This window comes from Odontesthes bonariensis, chromosome 10 (assembly GCF_027942865.1).
Source record: "Odontesthes bonariensis isolate fOdoBon6 chromosome 10, fOdoBon6.hap1, whole genome shotgun sequence".
NCBI classification, from domain to species: domain Eukaryota; kingdom Metazoa; phylum Chordata; class Actinopteri; order Atheriniformes; family Atherinopsidae; genus Odontesthes; species Odontesthes bonariensis.
The window spans coordinates 7,049,020-7,076,908 of record NC_134515.1 but is presented as its reverse complement, the minus strand read 5'-3'; the positions used below and the strand labels follow the sequence as shown (position 1 = coordinate 7,076,908).

Here is a 27,889-nt window from a genome sequence, read left to right as displayed (position 1 = left end):
AAGGGTGTTGTATTTACGACAGTGTAACCGTACATTACCTCCAAGCCTGTAGGGGGAGCTCCAGAGTGGGCTTTTTGAGAAGTTACATTGTATCGCTTTAAGATACAATTGTGGGTTTTTCTTGTTTGGTGCAACACTTGAACTTATTTTGAGTAGAGTCAAACTAAAGAAAAAGCTTTACATACTTTTTAAGATATCTTAAGGATGCGACTTAAGACTTTTCAATTTTTCTTTTTTCGTGCTACCAATTTTCTTTTGAACTTTTTTTAATTCTTAACTTCTACTATAAGGCCATTCTTACGTAAAGTGCACTATATAGGTGTGTTTAGTATACGTTTAGTGCACAACCAAACATTTGTCATTTCTAAGTTGGGCCATGCCCCACCTCAGTAATCCTTAAAACAAACAGAAAAAAACAAAACTATTGCAGTTATATAACATCTTTTCAGGACGTAACAATGGACAGCTTAGATGACAGTAATTGTTACTCAACATGAGATATTAAAACACAGCATTACTAACTCTGCCAGTGGTGAGAATTTACCTGCTTTATTGGGTCTCTCCTAAACAGGCAGAACGAGTTATTCAGTACTATTCTTAGAAGATGTCAGTTTTCTTTAATTTGCCTGAAATATTTGGCAGATATGTAAAAAAAACAAGTTAGCTTAGAAATCACTGCATACTATGCATTCACTGAATATATTCCATCCACTTTATGTTATCATTGGCACATCTAATAATACATACTCTGCAACCTCCTCACCTTTGGTGCTGTGTGTCCTCTGCACAGCATGCACGCATATCTCAGATCTCTTCAAGTGTCTTCAAGTAACCTTTCTACACACAACATGCTCACAAAACACCCCGACAAGTACACACATCAAGTCAAACAGGCCCAACACCGACTCAAATTAAATAAACATGCATTGTGGTGCTCTCCTCCCCCACAGCACAGAGTTGTTGAAATTAGCCTGAAGCTGTAAACGTCACTCGAGACAATTCCTCACTCACACATTCACAGTCACATGTAAAGTCGGGAGTCTAGCCAGATGAGAGGAGATCCTATTACATCTGAGCCCACAACAAGCGATCAGAGCCGAGGTCAGTGTCAGTCACCTCACTGATCTGGAGAGAATGCGAGCCAAATCATGACTCCGCGCTGCGCTTTAACTATCAAAAACTATCGTTTTGGGGTAGTGGGAACGCCGGCTCCGTGTGGCCGCGACAGCCAAACGATAAGAAAAAGTATCGTTTACAGTGAAAAACGTTTTCATGTAGCCGTAGCCTAAGTCCGAGGACATGAAATTACAATGAGAAGTCCGCTTTGGGGAACTCGTGATTAAGGCCAGCCTGATGTATGTGGCCCACACTATCAGATGTGAGACTGTTGTTTCATCTGTGTACAAGATGAGGCTTGTTCCTGATATAGGGCTGAATAAATATTCAATCAGGATTTCACTGAAACAAATACTTCTTCTTATCTTTTCATTCAGCAGCTTCACTTATCAATGAGGTTAGTTTAAAGAAGGAAAGAAACCAAAGAGCTGAGGTGAATAATCAGTATAAGTTGTTTCAGTATTCATTTCACAGGATTGTGAGTCTTGAGCCAATGGTGTGATCTTAAAAAAAAAAAAAGTCAATTAGTTTTAACAGAAGCCAACGGTAAAATGTCAGTCACTTGAGGCCAAAGAATGCCTTTTTATATCCAAGGCTTCTGGTCTGGAGCAGCGGGGGGGACTGAGGTGAAAATTGAAGGTTTTTCCCCACCAAATGCCACAAGAATAAATCCTAAGAAAAATAATTCAGTCAACTTCAGTAAATTTCAACAGGATTAAGCACGCCTAGGTGTATGTGCTTGTGTGTCTGAAGGGGAGACAAAAAGAGAGAGGGAGACGTCCTGAGGGGGATACAGACTCCGGCAGGAGGCCAATAACAGAGCAGTTGCCCAGCTGACCACAGCTAGAAGCCTTTAGCTCAAAGGTTAATACAACATAAATTGATTTGACACACAAATAAAACATTAAGAACGGTGTTACTTCAGGCCACACCACATACACTTAAAGTCTCTCATTCCAGTTCACACCACAATACTGTGAATATGCGCAGCCTGAGAAACAGAAAAACACACACACAATTAAAAGAAGTGAAAAGGAGACGAGTGCACACACTAACACACACATGTAGAGTCATGTGGGGCCCCTTTGAGAGTATTATATAACATTACCCCTGACATATCAAGTGATTTCATGCACCTAGAGGCAGGACAATTGAGCCATTTGTTCAACAGGGCAAAAATAGCCGCCTCCTTCAATGCCGTCTACTATTACTAACATTACTACCAGAACTGAGGCACAGCTTGTCTGTTCACTGCAGTTTGGCTTTAACAGGCCCCACAGTTAAATATCACCACAATATATTTGCGGCCGTGAATGTGGTTGTTAATCAGTACAAAAAAGTCTATCAGTTTTGGGGTCAGCTGCTGGGATTTAATAACTTCTTCCTGTTTGGGAATAGAAACACCTCACACAGGAAATTTAAGAGCAACAATTGACAGTTGATCAGACATTCAAACCAGAAATGCCGTTCTTGTATGCTTTTAAGTGATTAGCTATGCACACTAAGAAGATTAAACCTGTTGATTTAATGTTAAACTCGAGTCAGGTTACTTGGCATGGTTGAGTAAAGAATGAGAAAAATTAACAGCAATGACAACGAGACTCTTTTTTCTCTGGTTTTCCGAGTTCTTTCTTAATCCTGTACAGTATAGTCATTAAACTGAGCAGGGTTTTGGAAACTTTTTTGGTTTAAATAACGATAAAATAATTTATAAAAATAAATTTATTTAAAAATTTAAAAAAAAAAACCAAATTACTCTGTAATATGGGTATTTTATCACATTATCATCACTAACTAAAATAATTCTTGATTGCGCAAATTCTTACTCTTTCCATTTCTTCCTTTATAATTCAATGTCTGTAAATAACTCTTCCTCCAACAGCTCTAAAATACAGCAGGAACAACCACGATCAGCTGACTCAAGTATTTGGAAACCACAACCAGGAAGAGGATATGTGATCTCCACTATAGCTATTACAATCGTTCCCATTGTTATCTGTCCCCAAAGTCTTCCCGAGTCTGTTCTGTGAACTGTTGAGGACAGAAGTAAGGACAGGCTACTACTAAACACAGGTATCACCATGGTGTGGCAGAAACCAGGGTACAGCCACAGTAAAAAAGGATTTCTCCATCACTGTACCTAAATGCAGGGATGCTTATGGTAAGTTACGGTGAAAAAGACTTCATTTCAACAGTGTGTCTGTTAACAGTATATCTGTCACTTCAGTTGAGGTTGTAGAAATGGCTTTAATGGTGACCATTTGTTTATGTTTGTGATGTTAATTAGCCATGTGCTCGGTCCTGGTGTGCTTTATGTTTGTGGAGGTTAATGCCTATTTGCAGTCAGGCAAAGTCTTTATCTAAAAGCAACTTGCAACTACAGTTATGTATCATGTTCACTGGGCTTCTTTGTAAAGCTACCAACCTGCTATGAACCCTCCCAATGTCATTGTCCTTCTCAATGTTTCCCTGCAGCGAATGTGATATACCAATCCATCAATCCTTGGTACAGGCTAATCATCTCTGCACATTTACATGATACTAGAAAATCATGAGTTATTGTGTTAGTCTGACCAAAATTAGACTTTTGAAATGCATGTAAACCTGTCAGTCCAGCCGAACTCTCACCACAGTGAAGTTTTCAAACCCAGACTAACAAACCCAGAAAATGTGCTTGGCGATTGAATCACTCCGGCTTGTGTATGCTTAACACAAATGAGTCGAGGCGCTCCAAAATTCCAAAAAACGTTCCATCTTTTTGTTAAAACAGTAAAGGATGAGTTTATATTAATACAGCCAAAACCTATAAAGCTACTCTCGTTCACATATTTTTGTATTTCTTTTGTCAGGCGGCTAAACACGTAAACAAACTGACTTAATAGTAGCCCATTAAGACTAGCCCATTAACCTTTAAAGTATTTCCATGCTGTGACTCTAAAAAAAAATCCTGATTTTATAACCACAGCGTCATCTGACAAAATCCCCCTTTAAGTAACAGAAAGATAACGTCTATGTCGTGAATTCACCTGCACTTACATTAACGATGATCTCCTACAGATGAGGGTAGAAGCAGCACATATCTTTAACGTTGTCTCACACAGAGTTGAGGCTTTGGACGTTAATGCAATTCTCCTGCCTGTATGGACACTGGTAAAAAGGATGGCTGTCCAATTACATGGCCTGGTTGAGCCATATCTGTAGCTCAACTCAACTGTGCAGGTAGCTGTTTGGCACGCTTAAAACAAGAGCTGAACCTGGTCTCTCTGGTGTGGTCTTAAAGATAAAGGAGTGAAAACTGCAATTCAAAAAGAAGGTAACAAGAATGCTGCTGCGATGTACAGCATAAAACTGTCATATGTGTCTTTGTGTGTGAGCAGCGCTCTTCTAGAAGGCTAAAAGGTTACATGTAAAAGTGAAGGAAGTCACGTATTAGATGCAAGTTTTCATGGTGGTCGCTAGCTTGTCTGTATTGAACTTAATCCTTGTGTGCATGGTGTCTTCAGGTAATTGCAGCAGAGAAAATTTATGAAAAACTTCAGGTAAACAAAGCTTTGACTTGTTGGATTCCTTTTCATTAGGGATCAGGGCTATTACAGACGAACCAAGACGATTCTGATGTCTAATTCTGATGACCTGCAGGTCTCTATTATTGCATTCGGTGTAGTTTGATGGGCTGTTTGAGCTTTGGAGGTTTTCAAAATGGCGGTTTCACATGTTGAACACATCTGGCACACACTGCTGCCACCTTAGACTGCTAACCAGCCTTCAGACACACAAACATCTGACGCAAGTGTACTACGCCCAACAGTGAAAATGATTTCAAGTGGGGTCATTTGTGTGAATTTGTGCATTCGTGTGTGAGAAAGAGACAGAGACAGAGAGAGGAAAGAGGGAGACTGGAGAGGAAAGCACAGACAAGAAGGCCAATGTCAGTTGCCCTGCGTGGACAACACACATGTAACCAGACTCTGCAGCCACAGCCATGACCTCACTGGGTTTTTCCACAGACACACAAGGCACATAGTAGGTACTTGGTTAGCATACATTCAACAGAGCCTGGCACAGCGAGAGCCGGCTCCCTTTCAAAGAGTCATGCATTGTAATCCTACACAGTGTGATCACACAGGCATGCTTCACAGAAGAAAAAGCTAATCTAAAGTAACAGCCAGGACACAAAGACTCAGCCGGGTGACTTGTTCCTGATGGGTGGAGCAGTGGATCAAATTTTTGATCCACTGATCTAAGGTTGAAAAAGAAACCATTTCTTTCCCATGTGAGTCAACACCAGGCTGAGTCGTGGTGCCGTCTTTAGAATTCCTTACACAGAGAGAGAAGGAAAGAATGGAGAAATATTTGCCACACAGAGCTGCCACTGTCATGATGGAAATTTGATGGTTATCCTCATTGTGTTGTACAGATAGGTGTCTCTTGATATAAGGGTTAGCTGAGGTTCACATCCTGCATTATATCTGTTGTAATTTCTATTATGTAATCACAACCACATTCAGAAGTTAAAACCGGTGCGACCAGAGCTAATTTCTCCAAAATCAATTTGGATCATTTCTAATGCGTCTCGTTTCTGCTTCATTTGCATCAAAAGGAACAGCTCATAGGATGATAAATAGGTCACTGGACTGCTTAAAAAGAATTTTGAAATACCAGAAGTGAAATTTTTAAATTAAGGGAAGCGAATCTCTGAGATATGTCATAAACTAACTCTTACGTGTCCATAGCCTGATAGATTATTAAGAACTTAACTTTTCGAACCAGTTAACCGACAGCACGGCTCCAAAACAATAAACCCCTCATGCATCAAACTTCCTTTTCACATATTTTTGTACGACTGTGACACACACACATAAAATTCTGCATGACCTGCGGCAAAACTGATTTCCAAACCCACACATGAAAAACACAACGGGCCCCAAATACACTTTCCAACTAGGCCAACACCTGTTCTGTGCTTTACTGCAGTTCTCACAGTATCAAGCAGCTTAAATCACTTTGTATGCGGCACTGGAAAAACTGCTGTCACCCAAACAGTGTAAGAGTGTAATGTATGTGTACATGCTGTAAAAAATGTTGTTAAGAGGACAAGATGCAGTCCTGAGGGCTTGACTGTAGACTGGCAGCATTTTTCCACATGACTGTTTCAGCGCCCATGGCTGTGGCCCACCTTTCATTCTTTAAAGTCAAATTTTAACGGCTCACAACACAACTACTTATTAGGTTACTACTGGTGTTTAGTGCATTTTCTTCAGAGGTTAAAAGTCCAACCTGTCAGCGTATGAAGTATGGCGTCCCGTCTGTTTCTATGGTGCTCCAAAAGGGGCTGATTCCATCTGCAGACACAAACAGAAAAAAAATAAAATAAAAACACGAGCATCTCCAAAAACAGATCAAACTGTAATTGTTTGAAGGTGACTTGAAGTTCCTTAAAGGTTTGTAGTAGCAGATTTGACCACCTGATGTGTGCAGCTGGGCACAATGTGCAGAGCTCTGTGATGTAACAGGCACAAGCCTAATATTTGACCCAGAACTGGATAGAAACCACACGTTTACAACAAAATGAGAGTGGCAGAAAAGTAGTTTAAAAATGGAAAACAATGCCTCTCCTCGTGTGTGTGCACATATGTGTTTGTAGAGAACGAGTGGATTCAATCAGACCAAAGGTTAATTAATGTTGTTTAATAATAGAAAATGATTTAACTGTTAATGAAGTCAACCAATATATTTCCACGGTGATGTGCGGCGTGTCAACGGCCCGCGTCACATTTTCTCCAGCTTCATGGCAGTTTTGTCTGGTCCTATTTTTTGAAGTCCCTTTAGGAACGCCGTCTTAATCGGTAGTGAAAACGGACATTAGTAGTCATGTGTATCACACCTTTAATGCGAGAATATATTTAGAGATAAAAAAAAGTCGTTTAAAAATGCAGCAGATATTTCAGTTTAAGGAATTAAGAGTTGGCGCACTTGCGTGCTGAACCGTGCGCTCATAACAAAAGCAGAGGAAACCACCTGCGCAGGTGGCTCCCATCATGCCTTCCTAGGTATAAAGAAAAACAATCGTCCTATAAACAGCTCAACATTTAAGTGTAGGCTAAAGGCCATTTGTCGATCTTGAAGCTGTTTCCAACGCAGCTTTCACCACCGGGGTTTCCTACCTCTTAAGTCTGGCAGAAGCACAATCACTTGAAGATAATCCAGCTGATATCGAGTCGATCAGTGCGCGCAACAAGTCCGTTTGCATCCGAGAGGGCGAAAAACCTAACGGGAGGGGATGGAGAGATCCACCGGTGTTGTCAGCAAACTTAGTACAGCAGAGGAGGAACTGAAAAGTGACTTAACCAAGGCAAGTTGCAGAAAGGCAAGTCCGGCCCCTCAAGTGCTGCTCCCTCCCCTCTGCTCTCCTGCTGACAGAAATAGCAGGCAAGGCGGGCCCCACCAAAAATAGCCTTGACTTCACACGGATCTTCAGGACTATTGTTTTCCTGCACCGACGCACTCCCCTCAGATGAAGTCCAGACTGTGCGCTCTGAGCTTGGTTCAGTCTTAACTTTGTTTTCACAGAATGGGGACAAAGTGACAAATGACGAAATGGCCCCAACACTGTGGCTCCATCTGCTGTCAAAAACGTCAAAACCAGACTCTTCAGTTCGGAGATCCTGAAATCCTTCGGGAGGTTTTTCGAACTCCACAAGCAACATTAAATAAAAATTGGAACCGGTTTAGTGTTCAGGACTACTCTTAAGTACTTTCTTTCCAAAAGACCCGTGGTGATATTTTACTAATTTTAATTTTTTTTTATTTGAATTAATAACGCCAAAATACAAAAAAGAAGATAAAAGAATATCAGTCAAAAGTAAACTTTGAAAAAATGACATTTTACTTTTAAACGTGTTTCATATGTTATTCTTGTCAGCTTTAAAAGGGATAGTTCGCCTCTTTTGACATGAAGCTGTATGACATCCCATATTAGCAATATAATTTATTAAATTTGACTTACCCCCTGCTGCGTCCTGTGAGCCGAGTTCCAGCCTCGTTTTGGTGTTGATGAATGAAGGTAGTCCGGCTAGTTGGCTGGGGCCACAAAATAAAGCGTTTTGCTTCTCAAAATAATATGCGTTCAAAAGAGTAATACATTTGCATCACAAAATCGTTCATCCAGAAAAAGTCAGACCTCACAATCGCTTGGCGCTATTTTCTCTCTACCTGACGACAGCCGCACCTGTTACGGTGTTCACTGCTCGGTCTGCACTTCGGTCTGCACGGTTTACACAGCCCGTAGTGATACGAAGGTAGAGAGAAAATAGCGCCAAGCGATTGTGAGGTCTGACTTTTTCTGGATGAACGATTTTGTGATGCAAACGTATTACTCTTTTGAACGCATATTATTTTGAGAAGCAAAATGCTTTATTTTTGTGGCCCCAGCCAAAACGGCAACACGAGGCTGGAACTCAGCTCACAGGACAGCAGGGGGTAAGTCAATGTTCATAAATGATATTGCTAATATGGGATGTCATACAGCTTCATGTCAAAAGAGGCTAACTATCCCTTTAAGGTGATCCAGTAGAATAAACCCCATTAATACTGAACTATCCTGCAAATATGGATTATGGCAAATTCATATGCATGGTTCATTCAATCATATATAATTATTTGTTTTCAGTTCTGACTTCACAGCTTCTAATAGATTGAATTATGTGTACAGCCAGAACACCTTTGGTTAAAATCACACAACCACCAAGCTACACAAAGACCATGACAGTACTGAAGAAATCATCATTGCTTTGATGGAGTGCACTCTGAAGCATGTGTGAAAAATAGACCCACAAAGTCTGCAAATATTTTCTCAGGAAACCAAAATCTTTTTAGCCTGATTTGGTTTCCTTTTCGAACCCTGATTTCCTGTCAATGATGGCAGTAGTTAAAGGTTTTGAACTTGCCATTTTGCAATGGGGCAGAATTATGTGAGGTCACAATATGGAATTATATTAGGCTTTTCAATCAGCTGCAAAATCAATGCTTTTAACACACCCTGCTGACCTAACTTCATGAGAGTTTTAGATAGTTTCTACAGATTAAAGTCTTATTTCAGATCTGAAATGTTGCTTTTCATAAAACCTGCAGACTTCCATAGTGTGAGACCATTTTACTAAATACATGGAACCTTTCAATCGGGGTCAGAAGCTGACAGGAAACTCAGAAAGGTCTCTTGCAGTTTATTTTTAGGTCTCAACAGTAGAAAATAAGCCAGCTGAAAGTACCTTCATGGGGAATTGTTTGGAATAGTTTCTGTCAGCCTAGCAACAATGTGATCTGTTACCAGGCTGATTGTGCAAAAAAATATTCTGTTCCTTGAATTCATAGAATTGCCCAAAGTGTGTACAGTTATAATCTTTAGGATCAAAACTGTAACCAATGTGCTCATGTGGTGTAGGATTAAAGCGTAATCTGTATGGAATCAAGCTGAAATAAGCCTGTTATGAAACTAAACACGACCATGTACTGTAACACTCTTACATGCTGGTCCATGGAGTTTTAAGCACCGAGTAATTAACACAAAGATCTGAGGGTTCTTTCACCGGACCTCCTCCGAGCCATTAAGTTAGTACATGATTTGGATCTGACTTGTCCTCTTCTGCTGTTTTCTTATTTTGTTTCTTTTGTCACACAATGGACCCTACTCTGTGAATAAACATATTTTAGTCAAAAACGTTTTTGGAGTCCATCCCCTATAAGGCTTTGTGGCCATGACGTTCCCTCAATGAGTGGGGTTATATGTACCGGTATGTCTATCAAATTCCAATGATTTAGACAAATGAGTAACTGATCATCCAAAATATAAACTTCCCAGTTATTTAAACTAGACTTTTAATATGAAGAAACATTTCTTCAATGAAAATATGAGGCTCTCACATTAGATATATTGTACTTGTGTTTTCTCTGCATAGAAAAATACAGAAAAAGTATTTTACATGCAAAAGAAAAACTTGTCTAACTGTGCTGCCCTGTTCTTAGCAAAACCATGCCAGTAGCCTTGGAACTCCATATCACAGTTGTTCCTTACTCAGAGTGGATACTCTGACCATGTGGAAAAGAAGCCATTATGTGTTCTGTCGCCATGGTACTGGATGCACAATCCTTGAAAAGGGAGAAAAGGAGTTTGTTTTCTGCCATAATTTACTAAAACATCTCATTTGAAAAAGATACAAACAGCAAAACTGCCTTTCTTTTCCAAGAGTTGAGTGATCTAATCAATCACAATGTTTTTTGTTGTAAAAATGGACATGCAACAGTGTGACATAATGTCAAATAGTTATATTATCATTAGATTAAATCCTAATTTTACAGTTTATACTGCAACTATAACATCAAGCCATTGTGCGGATGTTTTAGAGTAAATCATCGTCATGTCAGCTAAATATCACTGTGTTTTATTTAGAATTTTAAGATTTATTCTTCAGAATGACTGTAGATTATGAATATTCATCCACAAATCATGATGAGAAAACTGAGATAATAAAGTTAGCCCCAGTCAATACAAGCTGGTCATGCGTTAGACAGTGAAACAGCTACCTTTGTGTGCTGAAACGAGTCATAAAAGTCTTCTACATTTGGGACAGTCTGGGTAAAAAGGATAAATAAAGTGTGTTTCTTCTCTTGTAATTACAACAGACAGGTTAATGTTAGAACACAAAAGAGTTCAGTCAAACCTTTTTATGGCGATTAAATGCAGTTAACTCTGTGCACAGCACAAATCTGTACCCCATCCGGGCCCTATATGAGGAAGTGGAGCATCCTGTCAATGCAAACACACTCAAATGCATAGACTCATAATTACCACACATACGTTATTGTGGCAAATAACATGACGCATGGCTATCGGCTCGACTTTTCTTAGAATTAAGAAGCACTTTGCTGGAAGCAGCAACAAACACTGAATTACATAGATCTTTCAAGTGCGATAAGCATGATACAGTAAAAGATTTGAGTTCTTTCTTGCCTTTATAGTAAATCTTCTGAAAAACATTATTTCTGCAATATTTTGAGAATGAGTCCTGTGACAAAACCATTCCCAATAGGATTTAAGACAGAATTGCAGATGAAAGGTTTTGGAAGAAACTGCGTTTAACATATTCTTAGATTGTTGTCTTAGAAATATGACCCTTTGGGATTTTTAAATTTTTTTTTGTTTGTACATCATAAAGGTACTTGGATGCATTTAGGCTTTCTTTTAATGTCTAATATCATGTTCTCCCTCCTTCTCTTGCGTTTATTTTGTCTTCGTGACGCCGTTTTGACTTTTTTTTGAGTGAGAAACTGACATTTATTATGAGTTTCACTCGCACTTCTCAGTGTTTTTCCCCACTTTTAACAGTCCCTTAGTTTCCACAGAGCGCAAGCGCCTGCGTGCGTTTTATCCTTTTTTCCGATCTTTGCATCAGCGAGGTCAACAACTGATGTTTCAGACCAATATTGAAACCAAGAAGCGTGCATCTGTCTACTGCTGGTGCTGCTGCCTCGTCCGCTCGCTCACCCTCGGGTGCCTCTTTGAACAGGGGGGAACCCAGCGCCGTTCCCAGAAACCCTCAGTGTGTGGGTGTACCGAGCTACACAACAGTATATGAGAGAGAGTCTTGTGTGTACGTAAATCTGTGTGTTACAAAAAGTGTGCGCGGAAGCTTATACGTGTGTGACATTGTATGCGTGTACATGCATGTGTATGTGGTTAGTCCATTCAATTACACAATCTACCATGCAGTCTGAATCACATCCGGTTTCAAGCCGAAAATAACATAACCACAGGGTGACAGAAAAGCAGCACAGCAGGCAACCGCCCACAGGGAGAGAGGAATACATACATATACACACTCGTACACTCAGTCCAGCACTGGTCAGTTGGTATTTTCCACAAAAACAACACCTAGATGATATGAAAGACTTTTCTGCTCAACACACTCGGCGCATATTTGAAGATTTTATCTACTGACAAACTGGAAAATGCTTTTCAAAACATTGTAAAAGCATTCACATATATGAATGATTATGTGACAATGTAAAAAACAAAAATAAAAGCGTTCTTTTTCACTCTAAATGCAAAAAATCATAATAAAAGTGGTCAGCATGGAAACTGCCACTCAATCACAGCTTTACTGCAAAAATGCTGGAATCGTTTTCAGCTTTCAGAAACACAATCAGCCATCCTTTAGACTCAAATCAAACAAAAATGACACATTTGAAATCAGCAAGTCTGACGTATGTGGTGCATTTCTGTCAGAACTATATGGGGCAGGATGTGGTCAACTGCGTGCTACGAAGCTGCCTCCCACCTGCAACGATGTGCTTCTGCGAGAACACAACATTTGACACAAGAAGAGATTTTTCACATAAAAGAAAGAAAAAGAAAAGAAACTGCAAAAGCGAACTGAAATCCTGAGAGAAAGACGGTCAAAAATTTCACAATGCAGGAGTTGAGAAAAGCATGTGAGAGGGTTGCTGTGAGCACTGTCCAGAGCTGGGTATTTATTCATAGTTTCACGAAGAAACTGAAATTTGCCCTGTCGAGTTCATCTATGGTGCATTCAAACAACAGGATAGAACTTAAGAGAGAACTGTGTGCTGAGTCTATCTTCAGCTGAGACTTTTCTGTGAACACTTGTGTGTTTGATTCTTTATCTGCCATGTACAGATAGTGTGTCATTGTTAAAAGATACAGCACTTGCACTTGTATAAACACAAATAAGCCTCTTTTACGTAACAGGGACGGATACGACCCTTATTTCCACTAATTATGAGAGACTGTGGTTCCAGTGAACTGTTTTTACGCATTTCATGTCCAAGCTCACAGCCACTTTCAGCACAATTTATAACATAGATGGAGCGTTTAAGATTAAGGGTTGGGTTTTCTTTATAAAAAGTGAGAGGAGTTATAGGAAAGAGAAGAAGGGGACATGAACAGATAGGTATAATGAGCAGGAGAGGGAAAGAAGTGAAGAGATAGGATGAGAGAAACAGAGAGTGAGGCTAAGAGCACTGTAATAATGTTTGGCCTTGGTCTGCCAGCGGGGTCCTTCCCCTTAAGAAGCCAACAGGAATGCAAAGAATGCTGCATGAGAAGAAAAAAGGAAGGAGCAGAGGAGAGAGGGAGAAACAGAGGAGAATGGGAAAGAAAAATAAAGCAAAAAAAAGAAAAGGCGGGAGGAGAGCAGGGAAGCCAGGGGAAGGTGAAGATAGGAAGAGGGAGATTGGATGATGAAGGCAGAGAGTAATGTGAGGAGGGGGGTAGACACTGAGGAAAAGACTTATTATCTTTGGTGGGCTGAGTAAACACAAGAACAAAGAGGATAAAAATAATAAGGCTGGAAAATATTTGGAAGCAAAAAAAAGTGCAGCTTTGTGTGTTTTCATTTTTGTGTATGCGCATATTCATGTATGCACGCCAGCATGTGTTTGTGTGTGTGTTTATATTTATGTACGTGCGCTTGTATGTGTGCGTGTAAGTGAAAGAACGTATCAGGGTGTGGTTAGTTGCAGTACTGACTGCACTCAGAGGTTTCAACATTCTCTTTGCCAGTAAATTCAGCGCCGGAAACTTCACACCTGCTGGAAAAGAAGATCTCTTTCCGTGTCGGTCAGTTGATAATCACGAGACAGACCCAGATTGAAACTTTCGGAGACTACAGGGTTATTTAAAGCAACAAATATGCAGAATGCTGCTATTAAGGAAGATTATATGTTTAGCCTCCATGAGCCTGATCTCACTGAAGACCCAGCAACTGTAAAACCACAAAGCAAAAACCCAAACTGCGTGCCAACATCAGAGCAGAGAGATGAAACATGTCAGAATATTTCTAATTTACTCATTGGCCATAACAGCATTATAAAGAAACAAAGCAAAAGAGCTCGATCATCACAAGCAACCCCTATGCTCAGACAAGCTGTCAAGAGATAATGGAGAATAATAGAAAATCGTCTGCTACTTCTTTATCCTATAGATACAGTACAGTACAGGTATGTCATTTCATAACTTTTAAGCTGCAGGGATTAGTCAGTGAATCCATTCAAAAGAAATGTACCTTTCAGTGTGTTGGTGGTAAAATTTTCTGAGTAAAAACCCATCTGAAATGAATAAATTTGTGGTTTTCTACGTCAAATATGACGGGTGAAGGAATTCTATATGACTTTCAAACTGTTGGTCAACTGAAGCATCGTAAAGATGTAATCGTCGTAAATTGTACCTTTTTTATTTTCACTTTGATAACATTCTGTGTAAAAAAAAAAACGATTTGATCAAAAGAACATGAATGTGTAATGAAAACGATTGGTATTTTAAGCTCCAAGTCATTTGAATTGTGTAAAATCACTAAACAAAGAGGCGTTACTGTCTTCCACATGCAGTTTACTGGCCAGCTGGCAAAATCTTTTGTTTAAAGAGCGCATGTTATGCTAATGTCCAGGTTCACAGCTTTATTTTAGGGAGACTGACTAGAATGGGTTACATGCTTTAATGGTTAAAAAACATGTTTTTTTTCTTTTTGTGCATGTATGTAGCAGCTCTTCTTCTATTTTTGTCTGGAACGCTCTGTTCAGCTCCTGTCTCTTTAAGGGTCACCTTACTGAAACACACAGGGTCTGGTCAAATGGTGTCTTTTGCTTCGGAAAGGTTCCTTCGCCAAAAGAAAATACCCAGAAACAGAAGTGGCAGCCACGGTAAGAGCTGGTCAAATTAGCTTATTACTAAGGAAAGGAGCTTCAGTGATTCTTTTATTATCTCCTCGCAGAGGAGAAAATAGCGTAAGTAACAATATCCTTTATGAAAAGAAAGGAGATAACTCTGCCCCACAGTTGGTTTCAGCCAACACTTTCAAAGCAGCGTTTGATTGTTTTGAAACTGTCGTGCCAACTGGTATTTATGTGGATAAACATGAAGACTGGAGGGTGAGCAGGGATATTATTCACTGTCATGGCATTTTCTTAACTTTTTTTAAGAAGCAACCTTGATAATGAGGTAATTTCTTCTATTATACCACCTCATCAAATCAAATCACATTATATAGCCTCTGTATCACAAGATGGTAATACTTCAAAAAGGTAAGATTTCTCCCACCATCTTCTCCTTTACCCCATGATGTTCTCCAACAATTTTAAGGGAAAGTACTATTCATTCGAGCTGGCATTTTGAAAATGTGTTTAACGGGGATTTTGTAAAGCAAAAAAAAGAAAAACCCTGGTGTACACCAGGGGAGGCAGATGAGGAGCAGCGTCTGTGGGAGTGAAAAACTTCCCTGAAAATGATCTGCCCGTTTTGATGAAATTAGATTTTCATGATCAGTTTTACACATTTGTGCTAGCTTGATGAGACGCGGTCTGAGTTCTGAGTCCATACATATGAATGAGCCAAACATACACACACATACAGTACCTGCTGAGTAATCCTAAATGCAAACCAAAGCAAGACCTAATCACACATTACTATGCAGTCTGTGCATTCCTTAAAAAACACACAAGCATATTTAAACTGTTTCCATGGTGTGACTTTGTCTGAAAAGATTAGCCACACTGGAGACCTTGGTGACATATGCAGTCCACAGAAACACAATGGATTGCTGACAGACATTTTCCACAACAGAGAAACCGTGTCATGTGTGCAGTCATCACTAAACAGTGTTGAGAGGTAAAAGAAAGAAGCACTGTTGCTTTTTTTTTTCTCCTGAGGCATGCACATTTACCCATCATTTCAGTCTCAGAGGTTATAACACAGATGCCAGGCAATCATAAAGCATAGGACATTAAAAGACAGTTTCTCTGTAACATGTACACAGAGAAACTTCACATGCAGAAAAAAATTCAGGTCGCAAGCAAAACCGTTCAAGTGACAATCTTCAAAAAAATAAAGGGCAAAAAATCCTGCAGCAGAGATGGATATAACTATTTGATTTGAGAGGTTGTTGTAAATTCTAAATCAATGATTGTCTGTTTCGGACCTTTGATCCAGTTACATTGAGAGCAAACTCAGGTCAGCCTCACCGATAGCACAAGCAGAGTGTATAATGAGGGGATGAGGATCCTGTACACCCTGGGGATGTTTAGAGTTTTAAGTTGATCAAAACACAGAGAGAAGTCATAGCGACCGCAAGAAAATCTCAGGCAGAAGACACTCATACGAACGCACAAACTCTCAAAAGTCGAATCAAATCAAAACTCACCCTTTATAACACCCACCATTCTGAACAACAACAAGCCTGAGAAGCGTGAGCGTACGAGTAGGAAACACCCAGACAGGCCAAAAATAGCTTGACACTCGTTCACCATCTCTCGCTTTCAATCCCTTGCTCTCTCCCTCTCTCAATCTTTTTTTCTCCCTCTGTGTCTCTCACTAGTGTCACGATAAACCAACGGTTGGAAAAAAATAAGTTAATGTTCCCATACGGAAAATATGACCCACCAGCAAACACTTAAATGTGAGAATATCAGACTGACTACATGATTCAGTGAATGGAGAAAATAACGACTATTTTGTTATAGCTGTTGCACGAGGTGGAAATTTCAATTTGTGTCATACTATGAGCATATGATATGACTTGAGATAACTGCTGAACATTATATAGAAAATCAGGCATTTCTATTTATTTCTTAAGAAAGATCATTTTGGTTATGTTTGGATGTCTGTGTGTGTGGGGATATTCGCTGTATTGTCCTGTATCTTTTTCACAGTGCTGTCAAACATAGACATTTTGCTTTGCTTCAAAACCATGGAGGCAGCTTTTTCTTAGATTGTTTGGATTCAGGATGCCAAATTGGGCAACAAGTGAAGCAGCGTGTGTAAACAAAGTCACATGGACACACAGGTAGCCTGTTTACTGGACGGTTTTGGGAACCTGTCATCCTGCAAAGAGATTTTTAAACAAATGCAATTGCAGCCTTTGTTGAATAAGCAGAGCATGTTGGCAAAACCAATATGAGCTTAGTTAAATATTATCATATTTAGGTTTTTTTCTAAAAGGGGTTGAATGAAATACTTTGGAGGAAGAATTCTCCCTCTCCCTCATGAGGGGTAAGCAAAGTTAATCACTGCTTAGAAGGGGGGCAAGAAAACACTAATTTCTGCCATCTAAAAACATCTCAGACTTCAAAAATCGTACAGCAAATGGTATAGCGATTTGAACGAAAACCATGTTGTAGACTTTCAGATTGCATCACTTTTGTATCAGACACTTATCTACTTTCTCCATATATTTTATCCACGTTGCAGCACAGTCCACAGTTTATGTAACACAGACTGCAATTAATGAACATGGTCCGTACAAATGCCTGATGCACAATTGATGCATTATAAAAATCAACAATATAGTGTGAGTCTTTTAAGATTTAAGGTAGTGAAGAAGGCAAAAAAATTGCTCTTCTATTGTCCTTGGTACATCTAGAAATAGAATCTGCTTTTACGGCCAAAGATCGATGAGGCAAGGGGAAGCCAAGACAAAAGGGGGGCTTGCTTTGAATATTTTGATAAACTGACCTGGATTGCTAATTGAGTGTCTAAGGCTTCTGAAACCCAGGGAATGTATGGAAGAGGAGGAGGAATCATTGTGGAACGATAGGCCCATGCATGGCTCGTTTCACCATCAGACTGAAGAAGCGGCTGATTTTGAAAAGACTATATCCAAGTGGCCAAGTGGGGAATGGTGAGAGGAACATCTGTACCGAGCATGTGTTGGGAGTCCCAAAGTCAAAGTGGGAGATACTTCCAAAGGTGATGGAGAAAGACAGAGCAAGGATTGTGTGGGACTTCCAGACTGATAAACTGGTTTCTAAAGAACTGGACACTGGGGGATGACAACCTAGAGAAGAAGGCAATGGTGATAGATGCAGCAAACATAAGCGACAACATTGAGACGAAGGAACACAAGAAGCTTGAAAAGTAGCTAGAAAAGGGGCTTAAAGAGGAAATTGAAAAGATGTGGGCAGTGAAGGCAACATTTTTTTGCTGGTGGTAATATGAGCACTTGGGGTCGTGACCCCCAAACTGGGAGAGTGGCTCCAACAGATCCCAAGAGTAATAGCAGAGATTTCTCTCCAGCAGAGCGTAGTTCTAGGAACAGGACTCCTTTAAGCACAGTCTTCATTATTAGACTGTGCTTGAAGGGTCATTCCGACTTATTACAATGTGGGTTTTATCTTATCTTAGTCTTAAGAAGTATAATCATTAACGTTTGCATTTAGTCTCTCTGTATTTCACTAGCTATTTGGGAAAGTATGACATCTTTATTTTCCCATTTCAACATTTAATTAAATGAGATGATGTGGTGGTGGGATCACTGTTGTTTGTCAGCTACAGCATCTCAAAATACAGAGTAAAATCACTATGTTACTGTAAAGATGTTATTTTTTTGTTGATTTTTTCTTAAAAATCTGAATTTTTCAAGGACAATTTAATGTTTGCACTAATTGATACACCCGTTTTGTAAATACTCACTGACACGAGGTGTGTGAGTGGATGGGTTCCGCTTTGGTCTCTGACAAACATGCCGACAGTGAAACGTCAGCACCATTAAAGCAACAAAGCCAAAATCTTGTGTTTGGGGTTGTAACCTGTTATCAGATAAAAAGTTTTTCATGGAAACACTTTGATATTTTTGATATTTTTCTAGGATTATTTGATGGTACATGAGGTTGTATGTCACGCAGCGGGTTTACACAGAGTTTGTGCAACCTTGGATAATCAGCCAAAAATGCACTGTTTTTGCACTCAAGCACACAAGCGCATCCCTCAAGACTCCAGTTTGGATCTATAGGTGGTCCAAGAGTCAGGTTCAGCCATAGAACAGCAGCTGTGAGCTGGCTGGGGTCCCATGTACTGTTCCAAGAAACAGGGTAGGTAAAAAATAAATAAGAAGAATAAATTGAACTAGAAGGGAGGAGAGGTTCTGGAATAAATTTTCAATACTTTTGACACTGGATTTTTTTGGATTCTCAGGGTTTTGTCACTGATATCAATGCTCATTTTGTCTATAATTTAAAAATAAGAGGGATGATTCATCATTTTCTTACAGTTTGTCTGGCTAAGATAGGACGCAGTGGGATAAACTTTCAGAAACATTGATCTTGGCTGTTCCTGATGGTAAATAGATGGCAACGTCTACAAACTAAAGCAAAGGATGAAAGCACCATACTGCCACCATCACACACCATAGAACACTTAATACATTCCCAGTTTGTCAAGAGAATAAGACATTAATCGTGTGTATCTGCAGTGTGTCACTGATGAATGATGAACTCGTGTTTTCTCTGGGTTTTTCAATGAAAGGTTACACCTTTCCTCTCTGCTGTGCCCTCTGTGGGAATTCAGAGACCGAATGTGTGAGAGAGAAAGACAGACAGATGAGTTTTCCTCGCAGGATATCCTGTTCTAAGTAGAGCTGTTGGGCCCATTCTGACCTCCTCACCCCTCTTGACCCCTGACCTAACCATAGTTTAGGCTCACATCTCAAATGTTTCCTAATCACCCAGATCTTTTAGTGTCTCACCAAGCTCTGCTCTGCCCTCTTTGCTTTCACTTAATCCTAACTCTTCCATCACAGGTGACCATTTTTTCCTCCTTCCCTTTTCTCCTTATTCCTTTGATGTTCCAACATCTCCATCTTTGTGGTTTAAGTTCTGTTTGAAAAAGCTGCAAAAGTCACGCATGATGAATCCCTTAGGCTGCACGCAGGGATAGAATACCGTCCAATGCATTCGAAATCAAATTTAAGTCTGAGCAAATGAGTCTTCAAGATTAATCTACATGTCAAAAACAAGTTGCCTTTTTATTTACATATGATTATTAAACTACAAAATGTAGACCATTACACTGTGATGTATGTAAGTTGTAGTGCTTAAAAATTGGAAATGTATTCCACAGTTTCCAGCGACATACACTGCATTTTCACTTTTTCATTTCCTTGCCACTTTGAAGACTTAATATACGTTGGTGCGAGCCACAAACCTAACAATGAACTAAAACTGAAAGATTATTGATTCTAAAAACACAATTCACCTTCTTTGCGTATTCTTTTAGTTGTCTCAGGCTATTCTACTCTCTTCCTGCTTTCTCTTATACAGTAAATCTCTTTATCTTTAAAAATGACTCTGTCCATGCGCACCATGCACTGAACTAAAATATCTTTCTAAAACTATTGACGAACAAGCATAACAAAGAGTTTCTCCAAGAGTTTGAGAATGTTGTCATTATTTTCATACATCCAGTATATTTTCCTCAGTACTAAAGCTGTGTTCTGGCTTACTTTCATGGTTTCAGGTTACCGATGATATTGTTACTGCCAACTTCTAAAATGACAAGAAAATGAACTTCATTGGCAGCTCCACTGGCAGCATGAATGCTGCATCAATAACACCAGAGGATAGCTGTAAACTCTTGAGAAACATTTGAGAAAATAATGGAGTAAGATATGCTCAGCTCAAATTTTGTAATTTCCCACAGGTTCTCTTGCCGCCAGCCTCTCTTTCACACACACACACACACACGCACATACACACACACACACACACACACACACACACACACACACACACACACACACACACACACACACACAGCCCTCCCAAGCTACAGTCAAACTGGAATCCATTAGCTGATGAATGGTTGTTTGTGTTTTTCTTAGCTCAACAGCGCCCCCTTGGCCTTTCTGGCCAAACAGAGCGATAACAAAACATGCACTGTGATTAGAGAAATAATTAGCTAATCATCCTCTGACCTGTGAGCCAAGCCCGAGGTCAAAAGACACAAAGTGGGCTGCTAACCAGGTGCTTTCCCATGAAAACCAGTCTGTGGCCACAGCTGCAGAGCAAATACATACTGAAAGCATTGACAACAGACCGTCCAAATACATGCATTTCTATGCCTGCACACTGACTACATTGCATTCTTGCATGTGCGAAAGCAGGTGCTTCTTTAATTTAAATGCTTGTGCACGAGGTTCCCAGTGGCCTGAACGCAGAGTTTGTCCAGAAGGACTGTGGTGGAAATCAACACTTCCTGCTTCCTGTGCCGAGAGGAAGTGCTACCGTCGACGTCCCCTTATCGCTGGATACACAGGCATAGCAGAGGGAGGAAGGCAGGGAAGAGGAAGAGGAGGAGGAAGAGAAGCTGGAGGGAGGTCAAGCAGGCTAGACAAAGGAAGAGGACTACAGAGGCAGTTAGGGCTGTGTCCACCAAGGGTCTGAAATATGAAGAAGTCAGTGAATAGCTGTTGAAGGGAGGTATGATGATGAGGAGAGCATGTGTAAATGACTTCTACAGGCTTGTAATACATTTGTAAACCAAGATATTGATTTTATTTTGGTAATCCAAGCTCTGGGTCTGCTTTGTCAACTAGCTGAAATCATCTCTCCTCTGGGAGTATTCAAAAGCATTTAATTACTGCTTGCTAAATGATATCAGCCACTGAACAACAGGAAAATAAAGCACATAGATCAAAAGCTGAAGTTTTCTATCACACACACATTTTATATATATATATATATATATATATATATATATATATAAAATACATGTCTCACATTGTAACAGTCCTTGAAAGCCAAGAGACAAACTATGCAGGACTCCATTGCCCCACTGTTTGACATTAGGACCCAATAATGACTTTGGGAGATCGAAGTAGCAGCTAAGGTGAGGCCATTTCTATTTTATATGTGCAAACTACTATAGAATACAGAAATTTCTTTTGCATTATATTTTAAGTCTTGTAGGACATATAAAAACATATATATTGGATACATAGTGGATACATATATAGTGACAAGAGATAAAGACTACAAGTGAAATGGAAGCAGCATATATCTGCAAAAAGTACAAATGTAACAGGTTAGATGCATTTTACAGACTGCAATCAAAATGTATCTACTTGTAGTTTATAGTGAAGGAGCAAGAGCGAGTCAACAAGAAAGAGGCAGGGAAAGAGATGTTTGGGATCAGGGTGGGGAAGCTTTCAGCAGTTGGGATTGTCCCAGATGGACACAAGCCGCTCCCTCCCTTTATAAACAGCCTCTGGCTTCTACCTCCTCTCCTCCCCTCTTTTTTCTGTCCATCTTCTATTCTTTCCTTCAATGCCTGTCCTCAACAACTCAAACATGCTGGGGTACTCAGCAGAAAATATGAACAAACTGACACTTGGTTTTTCTTTTCATCTCCTGACACAATTTCTTCTGTCCCCCTGCACACCACCAGCTCAATTTCTGCCATTTCCAAAGTCAACACAGCACTAAATGCTGGGCTGACTCACTTCCAGTGTGGGTGGCTCTGTTTCCAATTTTCTCACCACTTCAGCCCCCCACCACCTTGGACGAAAAGAGAAAACTTTTGTCCAGAAAACAAAAAAAGTAGCCAATCTGACGTGCAAAAGGGACACATTTCTGCAAGTTGTTCAGTTTTTATTGGACAAAAGCCTGCATGATGCCGAGAAGAGACAGGGAACTAAACCAAGCATGTTTCTCCCACCGCTCATGTGGGTCTGAATTGGTTATCGCTGTTTTCCTTCCTTTCTTTCTCTTTGGTAGAGCGTGGGAGCGCCCTCAGAGCACGGCAAAGAAACCACAGGGCTCATAACAACAGGAGGAAGCCGGTAACTTGAGTAACTCAAGCCGGCCAAAGAAGAGAAGGAACAGAAGTGGAATGAAAGACAGCCAGGGACAGAGAAACCCTTTCTGAGCATTTTGCATCTTTACTTTTCTCCACATTGCAACTTACTGTACACTTGAAATAACCTGCAACATTTCAGACAGTATTTCCACATGCACACTCAAACCGGCACTTTTACACTCACATGAAATTAGACGACTCTCCCAATTAGAGCACTGCCTTGCCAGTCTGAGTTGTGAACATTCAGCAAAAGCAGTGTGTTACAAAGTCCCATCAGTCATGTTCACGCACAGTTCAATCCACAAAGATCAAGAACGTAGAGGACACTCAAGCAGCACACACTCCGCACACACAGTACAGGGGCAGTATCAGTTCCCTCTGTCCAAGTGTTGAGAAAGTGAGGGGCCGCTACAAAAGGCAGAGAAGGGAGGGAGAGATTGAGGCGCAGAGAGAGAGAGAGAGAGAGAGGGAGATTAACCCCTCTGAGCTGACTGGTGGACTCACTCCCTCCCTCACAAACACACACACACACACGGTTGGTTTGCCGTATCACTAACGTCTTGTGTTTTCTCTCAAGTGCCAGGTGGAGGAAGGGAGAGAAGAGGGAGAGCAAAGAATATGTGTGTGTTTTTGTTCACGGTGTTGTTGTAGTGTGTGTGGGTGTGTATTTTAAGGTAGGAGGGACTGGCTGGCGCAAGTCCAGAGACAGCCAGCCTGGTCGAAAAAGACAATAGCAGGAAACACTATATCAGGAGGAGGCAAAATACCAGCACAAAAATAATTAACAGACAGTGAAAAACAATGACATCCACATTGGAAAACACAACCTGCAGCCTGCGCCAAACAATGATAGTGGAAACAGCCAGCATACGAAGCTTATTTTTGTTGTCATTGCCACGGGATATAAAAACACCAATTCCAAAAAGATGTGAGGGGTTGGTGGTGATGCATGTAAAAAAATCTGGGTGATATTTACAAAGTGCATTCCTGTGTCTCTTGAGGCGAAAAGTCAAGGAACTTTTACTTTTTCGCTTTTTTCAAAAGTTATCATCATACTCAGTTGTGCGCTCACAAAAGCATGTAGTCACACATTCCCCACACAATCAGTCGGTCATGACTCCCACACAAATCTCACCACCACCCACCCACAAACATACATTCCCCCAGCTGTAATCATATCTAGTGATAAGGGCAGCTTCCCCCAGCGGTTGCTGGCTCTCAAGGCTCCGACCACAGTGACTTACAATGGCCCTGTATTCTAAGTCTGCAGTTATTACACACACAAGGAGCTGCATTACACCCCGCTAATTCAATTTCCTCCCCTCTAGGTCAACCTTTGTGTGTGATTGTGTGTGTGTCTGAGTGCATAAGGACGAGCTGATTAAGCATTTGTTGAACTGCCTGCCCAAAACTGCCTGCTGATAATGTGTGTGTGTGTGTGTGGGTGTGTGTGTGTGTGTGTGTGTGTGTGTGTGTGTGTGTGTGTGTGTGTGTGTGTTTGGGGGTGGTGACAGGGTGGTTGATCAATACCACAATTGTTTGTCCAATTTTGGGCCATGAAATTGAATCTACCGGGTTGCAGAAGCTCTATTAGCTGCTCCCTGTGTTCTTGAACAATAAATTGATGTATCAGAAGCGGATGTGCAAGTCATACTGTTGTGATTTTATTCTTCAATTAACAAAATGTTTCCTCTGGATAGTTATAGATTAGAGATGACCAATGTCAGCTGGATGAGGTGAAGAAGAGCTATCCAACAGACACAGAAGATGTTCTATTGTACCTGAAAATGGAAAGATCCAGGCGTATAACTAGCACTAAACACAAAGAGCAGCTGGGAGTTGTCATTTATCTGTTTGAGCAAGTATTTGGTTAAAAACTAAGATGCTTGCTTTGACATGACGATGTTGCTGCGGGAAATCTGGACATCATAAAAGTGAATAGAATTCATCCTCCAGGAACTCCAGTTGCACTGTAATGTAGAGAATTTCATGGCAATTTAGCCAGTGACACTAATCTCACAGAAAGTCAAAAGGAAAGGTTATGAGATTACTGAAGCACACAGGATTTGTCAGTAGGGTTTTCTGTATGTCAGCATCAAATTTCATGGAATTCATCCAGTAGTCACTGTATCCAGTGAAAGTGGTTTACGGATCTTGTTCACTAATATTGTTAGGGTTAGAGGAAGCAGACCCAAATGCAGGACGGAGAAGATCGAGGCGTAACCATATCAAATGGTTTTTTTAAAAATTAATCAATAAACAACTGAAAATCTACAGAGAAACAAGCTGAAAATCTACAAGGAAAATAACTCAGGAACGTGAAAAGATACCACATGAAATTATCAGACAATGACCAACAGAAAACCAAGAGTATATTTACAGAGGAAGTAATGAGGGAATGGGAAACGGGTGAGGCAGTTAGAAATGGAGACCAGGTTGCAAATACAACTGAATACACAAGGGGACAAACTCTACTGTCTTCACTGTCAGATCCAGGCTTTGAGTCAGGTGACACCTTCTCAAGCCAGCAAACAGTTTCTATTATTTCAAGAGACATGCTCCTTCCTTGGAACTCCGAATAACTTCAAGTCGATTTACGCATCAGTGGTATGAAAAGGAGCATCCCAGAGTCATTCTACTATCTTAGCATAAAGCTGTCAGATTTTGTAAATATCTGTGAATCTGATTTTGATGAGCATTTATAATGATCAATGTTAATTTTGACAAAAATGGCATTTTTTTTACCCCTCTAGGTGCAAAATTCTTTAACTTGAAAATGTGTGTCCTGCAGTGCTGGTCACCTAAAAGGCTGCTGAGTATCATAAAACTCACCAGTTACATTGGGCATGGATGGGAGTGATATAAACTGCCTTACCACTTTCTTTTAATAAAATTTGAACATAGATAACTCTACTGCCATTAAAGTGGAAGTGTCTAGGGTTCAGGGATTGTGTTTTGTGGAAAATCTGAAGCAATCAATCAAAAAACAGTCTCAGATTAGCTGCTGGCAGCGCTCTGAAGCTTCCCGCATCAACCCATGCATTTTACCCTTTGTACACGGTCTCTAACTACATATCCATTTTCTCACAACCTATTTAGCTACTTGTCAGTCCACTTCAGTGAGTGTTTTTTAAAACAACAAGCAATAAATCTAGCAATTTTCAGGGGTGTCCTGCCCCCCTGAGAAATGCCCTGTCCATCCAAAGAAAACTGGCCAGAAAAAAGGCCACGATTTATTATCTCTGTTTGTGTCTTGTATTGATAGAATAAATGCAGGTAGTGATTTAAAAAAAAAAAGCATTTATCTGCAAAGTTTATAGCTTTATTATTTTTTTTTTTTTATCGTGTTTCCCCCCCCTTCGTAACCTTAACCCCTTGCTGCTGAAAAAAAGGGCGATTTTCACATTTTCGGATGTTTTTGTTGTATATAATGATTTGAAATGTAGACTTAAAGGGACACTATGTAATTTCTTCCCCCATCTAGTGGTGCAATTTTATTTTGCAAAGTTGAATGAATTTGCTCTCTAGCGCCTCACGTTTTCAAATGTGCGCTGCAACTTCTTGAACTACGGCAAGCGGAATGTGTCAAGATTCAAGAAGCTATAGCTTCAGACTCAAGGACCATACAAACAAAAAGAAATCAAGACACACAGTACAAAGGATTATATAACACACATACAACAACACTATGAATACAGATGACAGATAACATGTCAGATAACATAACATCTCCTTTGGTGTGCAAGCAATGCAATTAGTCATATTCCGGGAGTTACCGGAAGTGACGTCGACGCAGCCTTAGCATTAGCCTGCGTTAGCAATAGGAGCATTAGCGGCGGTAAATAAACTCCCGGTAAACTTACAAACTTTCTAATGCCTCGTTTTGTGAGTTAAGAGCCTATGTGTACTACGGCAGAAGTTTGGTAACAATCAATGCATTATTAGTGGGATCATTTACGAGATAAAATCTATTTAGCATTTTTTTTTTTTTTTTAAACTTTATTAGTAAATCAACAAAATAACAGTTTACAAATGTGAGCATAACGCCAAAAAGAAGATATCCAGGGGGAGCATAGGAATAATAATAAAAAGAAGAAGATGATGCACTTACAAAAAGAAAGCTAATGAACACAAAGACATATGTGCCAAGGAATAAAATCTATTTAGCATTAGCGGCTGTAATAAGCCATTTGGCGGAAATGACGTCACAATGACGTCATTTCTGCTTGTAGGCCTGGTGGGGAAATCGCGATTCGAAGTGCTTTATGTCCCTCTCGGCACTTCGTCATTTTTCATAGACCGGAAGGACATGGCAGCCTCCATAGAGCTTACCTGCTCTATGTAGATACAGACTAGTTATTCTTCACTCAGGAGGATAAGTGAGATTTTTGACAGAGATCATTTTACACCAATGAGGACTAACTTATGAATGAATATGTTGATTTGAGCTAATAAATGACTTAATTTATTACATAGTGTCCCTTTAAAGCTATGGTAGGTAATCCTAGAGAGCTAGCAAGAGAGCTAGCAAGATTCGAAAGTGTCCCCTCCTCTAAGCTCCACCCCCCTCCCCATTCGTCAGTGCTTCATCCAAAGCCGGTAGAACCGCGTGCGCACACGGAGCAGGGAGCCGACAGAGGGGGGCGTAGGCAGAAAGCAGAGGCATATGATTGGTTTTTTGTAGGCGCTCCAATCCGAGATGGTCAGCTTTTTCTCAGTCCTGCAGCTGCCACAGAGGTCTGATTATTTTCGTCCCTTTTTCTAAATACATCTTGTATAGATTTCTCTCAGGATAGACGGACCATTTCACCCAGTATTACAAAATGTGTTTCTGAACAGGATTACCAACCATGTCTTTAATGAAGGTAATAAAAAGCTGGAGTTGGCTGGACTTGGTGAACACATTTCTTGTGACCCTGATGGCGTTGTAATGGTGCGTTTGCATGCATCATACAAGTTCTACATTTCTTTACAAAAAAAAACTTCATAAAAAAATTCCACAGTTAACAAAATTGACGGTCATGATTTATGCTAGTGTGACCATATTTTTATTACCGAATTGAATTATTACTATTATTATTATTTTTATTATTATTATTATTGTGCTTGAAGTTGTAGTAGTGGTTTTCCATCGAT

At 40.1% G+C, this 27,889-nt stretch overlaps 1 protein-coding gene across 4 annotated transcripts in view; it reads right to left on the bottom strand.

Annotated features, from left to right (window-relative positions):
* The window catches only part of hdac7a (histone deacetylase 7a), a 63,622-nt gene extending 40,476 nt beyond the window's left edge, over positions 1–23,146 (bottom strand). The window contains exons 1-2 of one of the 4 annotated variants that reach the window (XM_075476101.1): positions 22,938–23,146; positions 6,394–6,458 (exon numbers count right to left, since the gene is read on the bottom strand). Coding sequence is in view for 2 of the 4 variants with exons in the window: in XM_075476099.1 (XP_075332214.1) it covers positions 6,394–6,458; positions 7,281–7,366 (151 nt within the window). In the remaining 2 variants the exon portion in view is untranslated. Of the gene's footprint in view, positions 1–6,393; positions 6,459–7,280; positions 7,495–22,937 lie in introns of those variants that run through there. The other 3 variants (XM_075476099.1, XM_075476100.1, XM_075476102.1) reach the window with 3 other exon arrangements.
* Between the last annotated feature and the right edge of the window lie 4,743 nt (positions 23,147–27,889).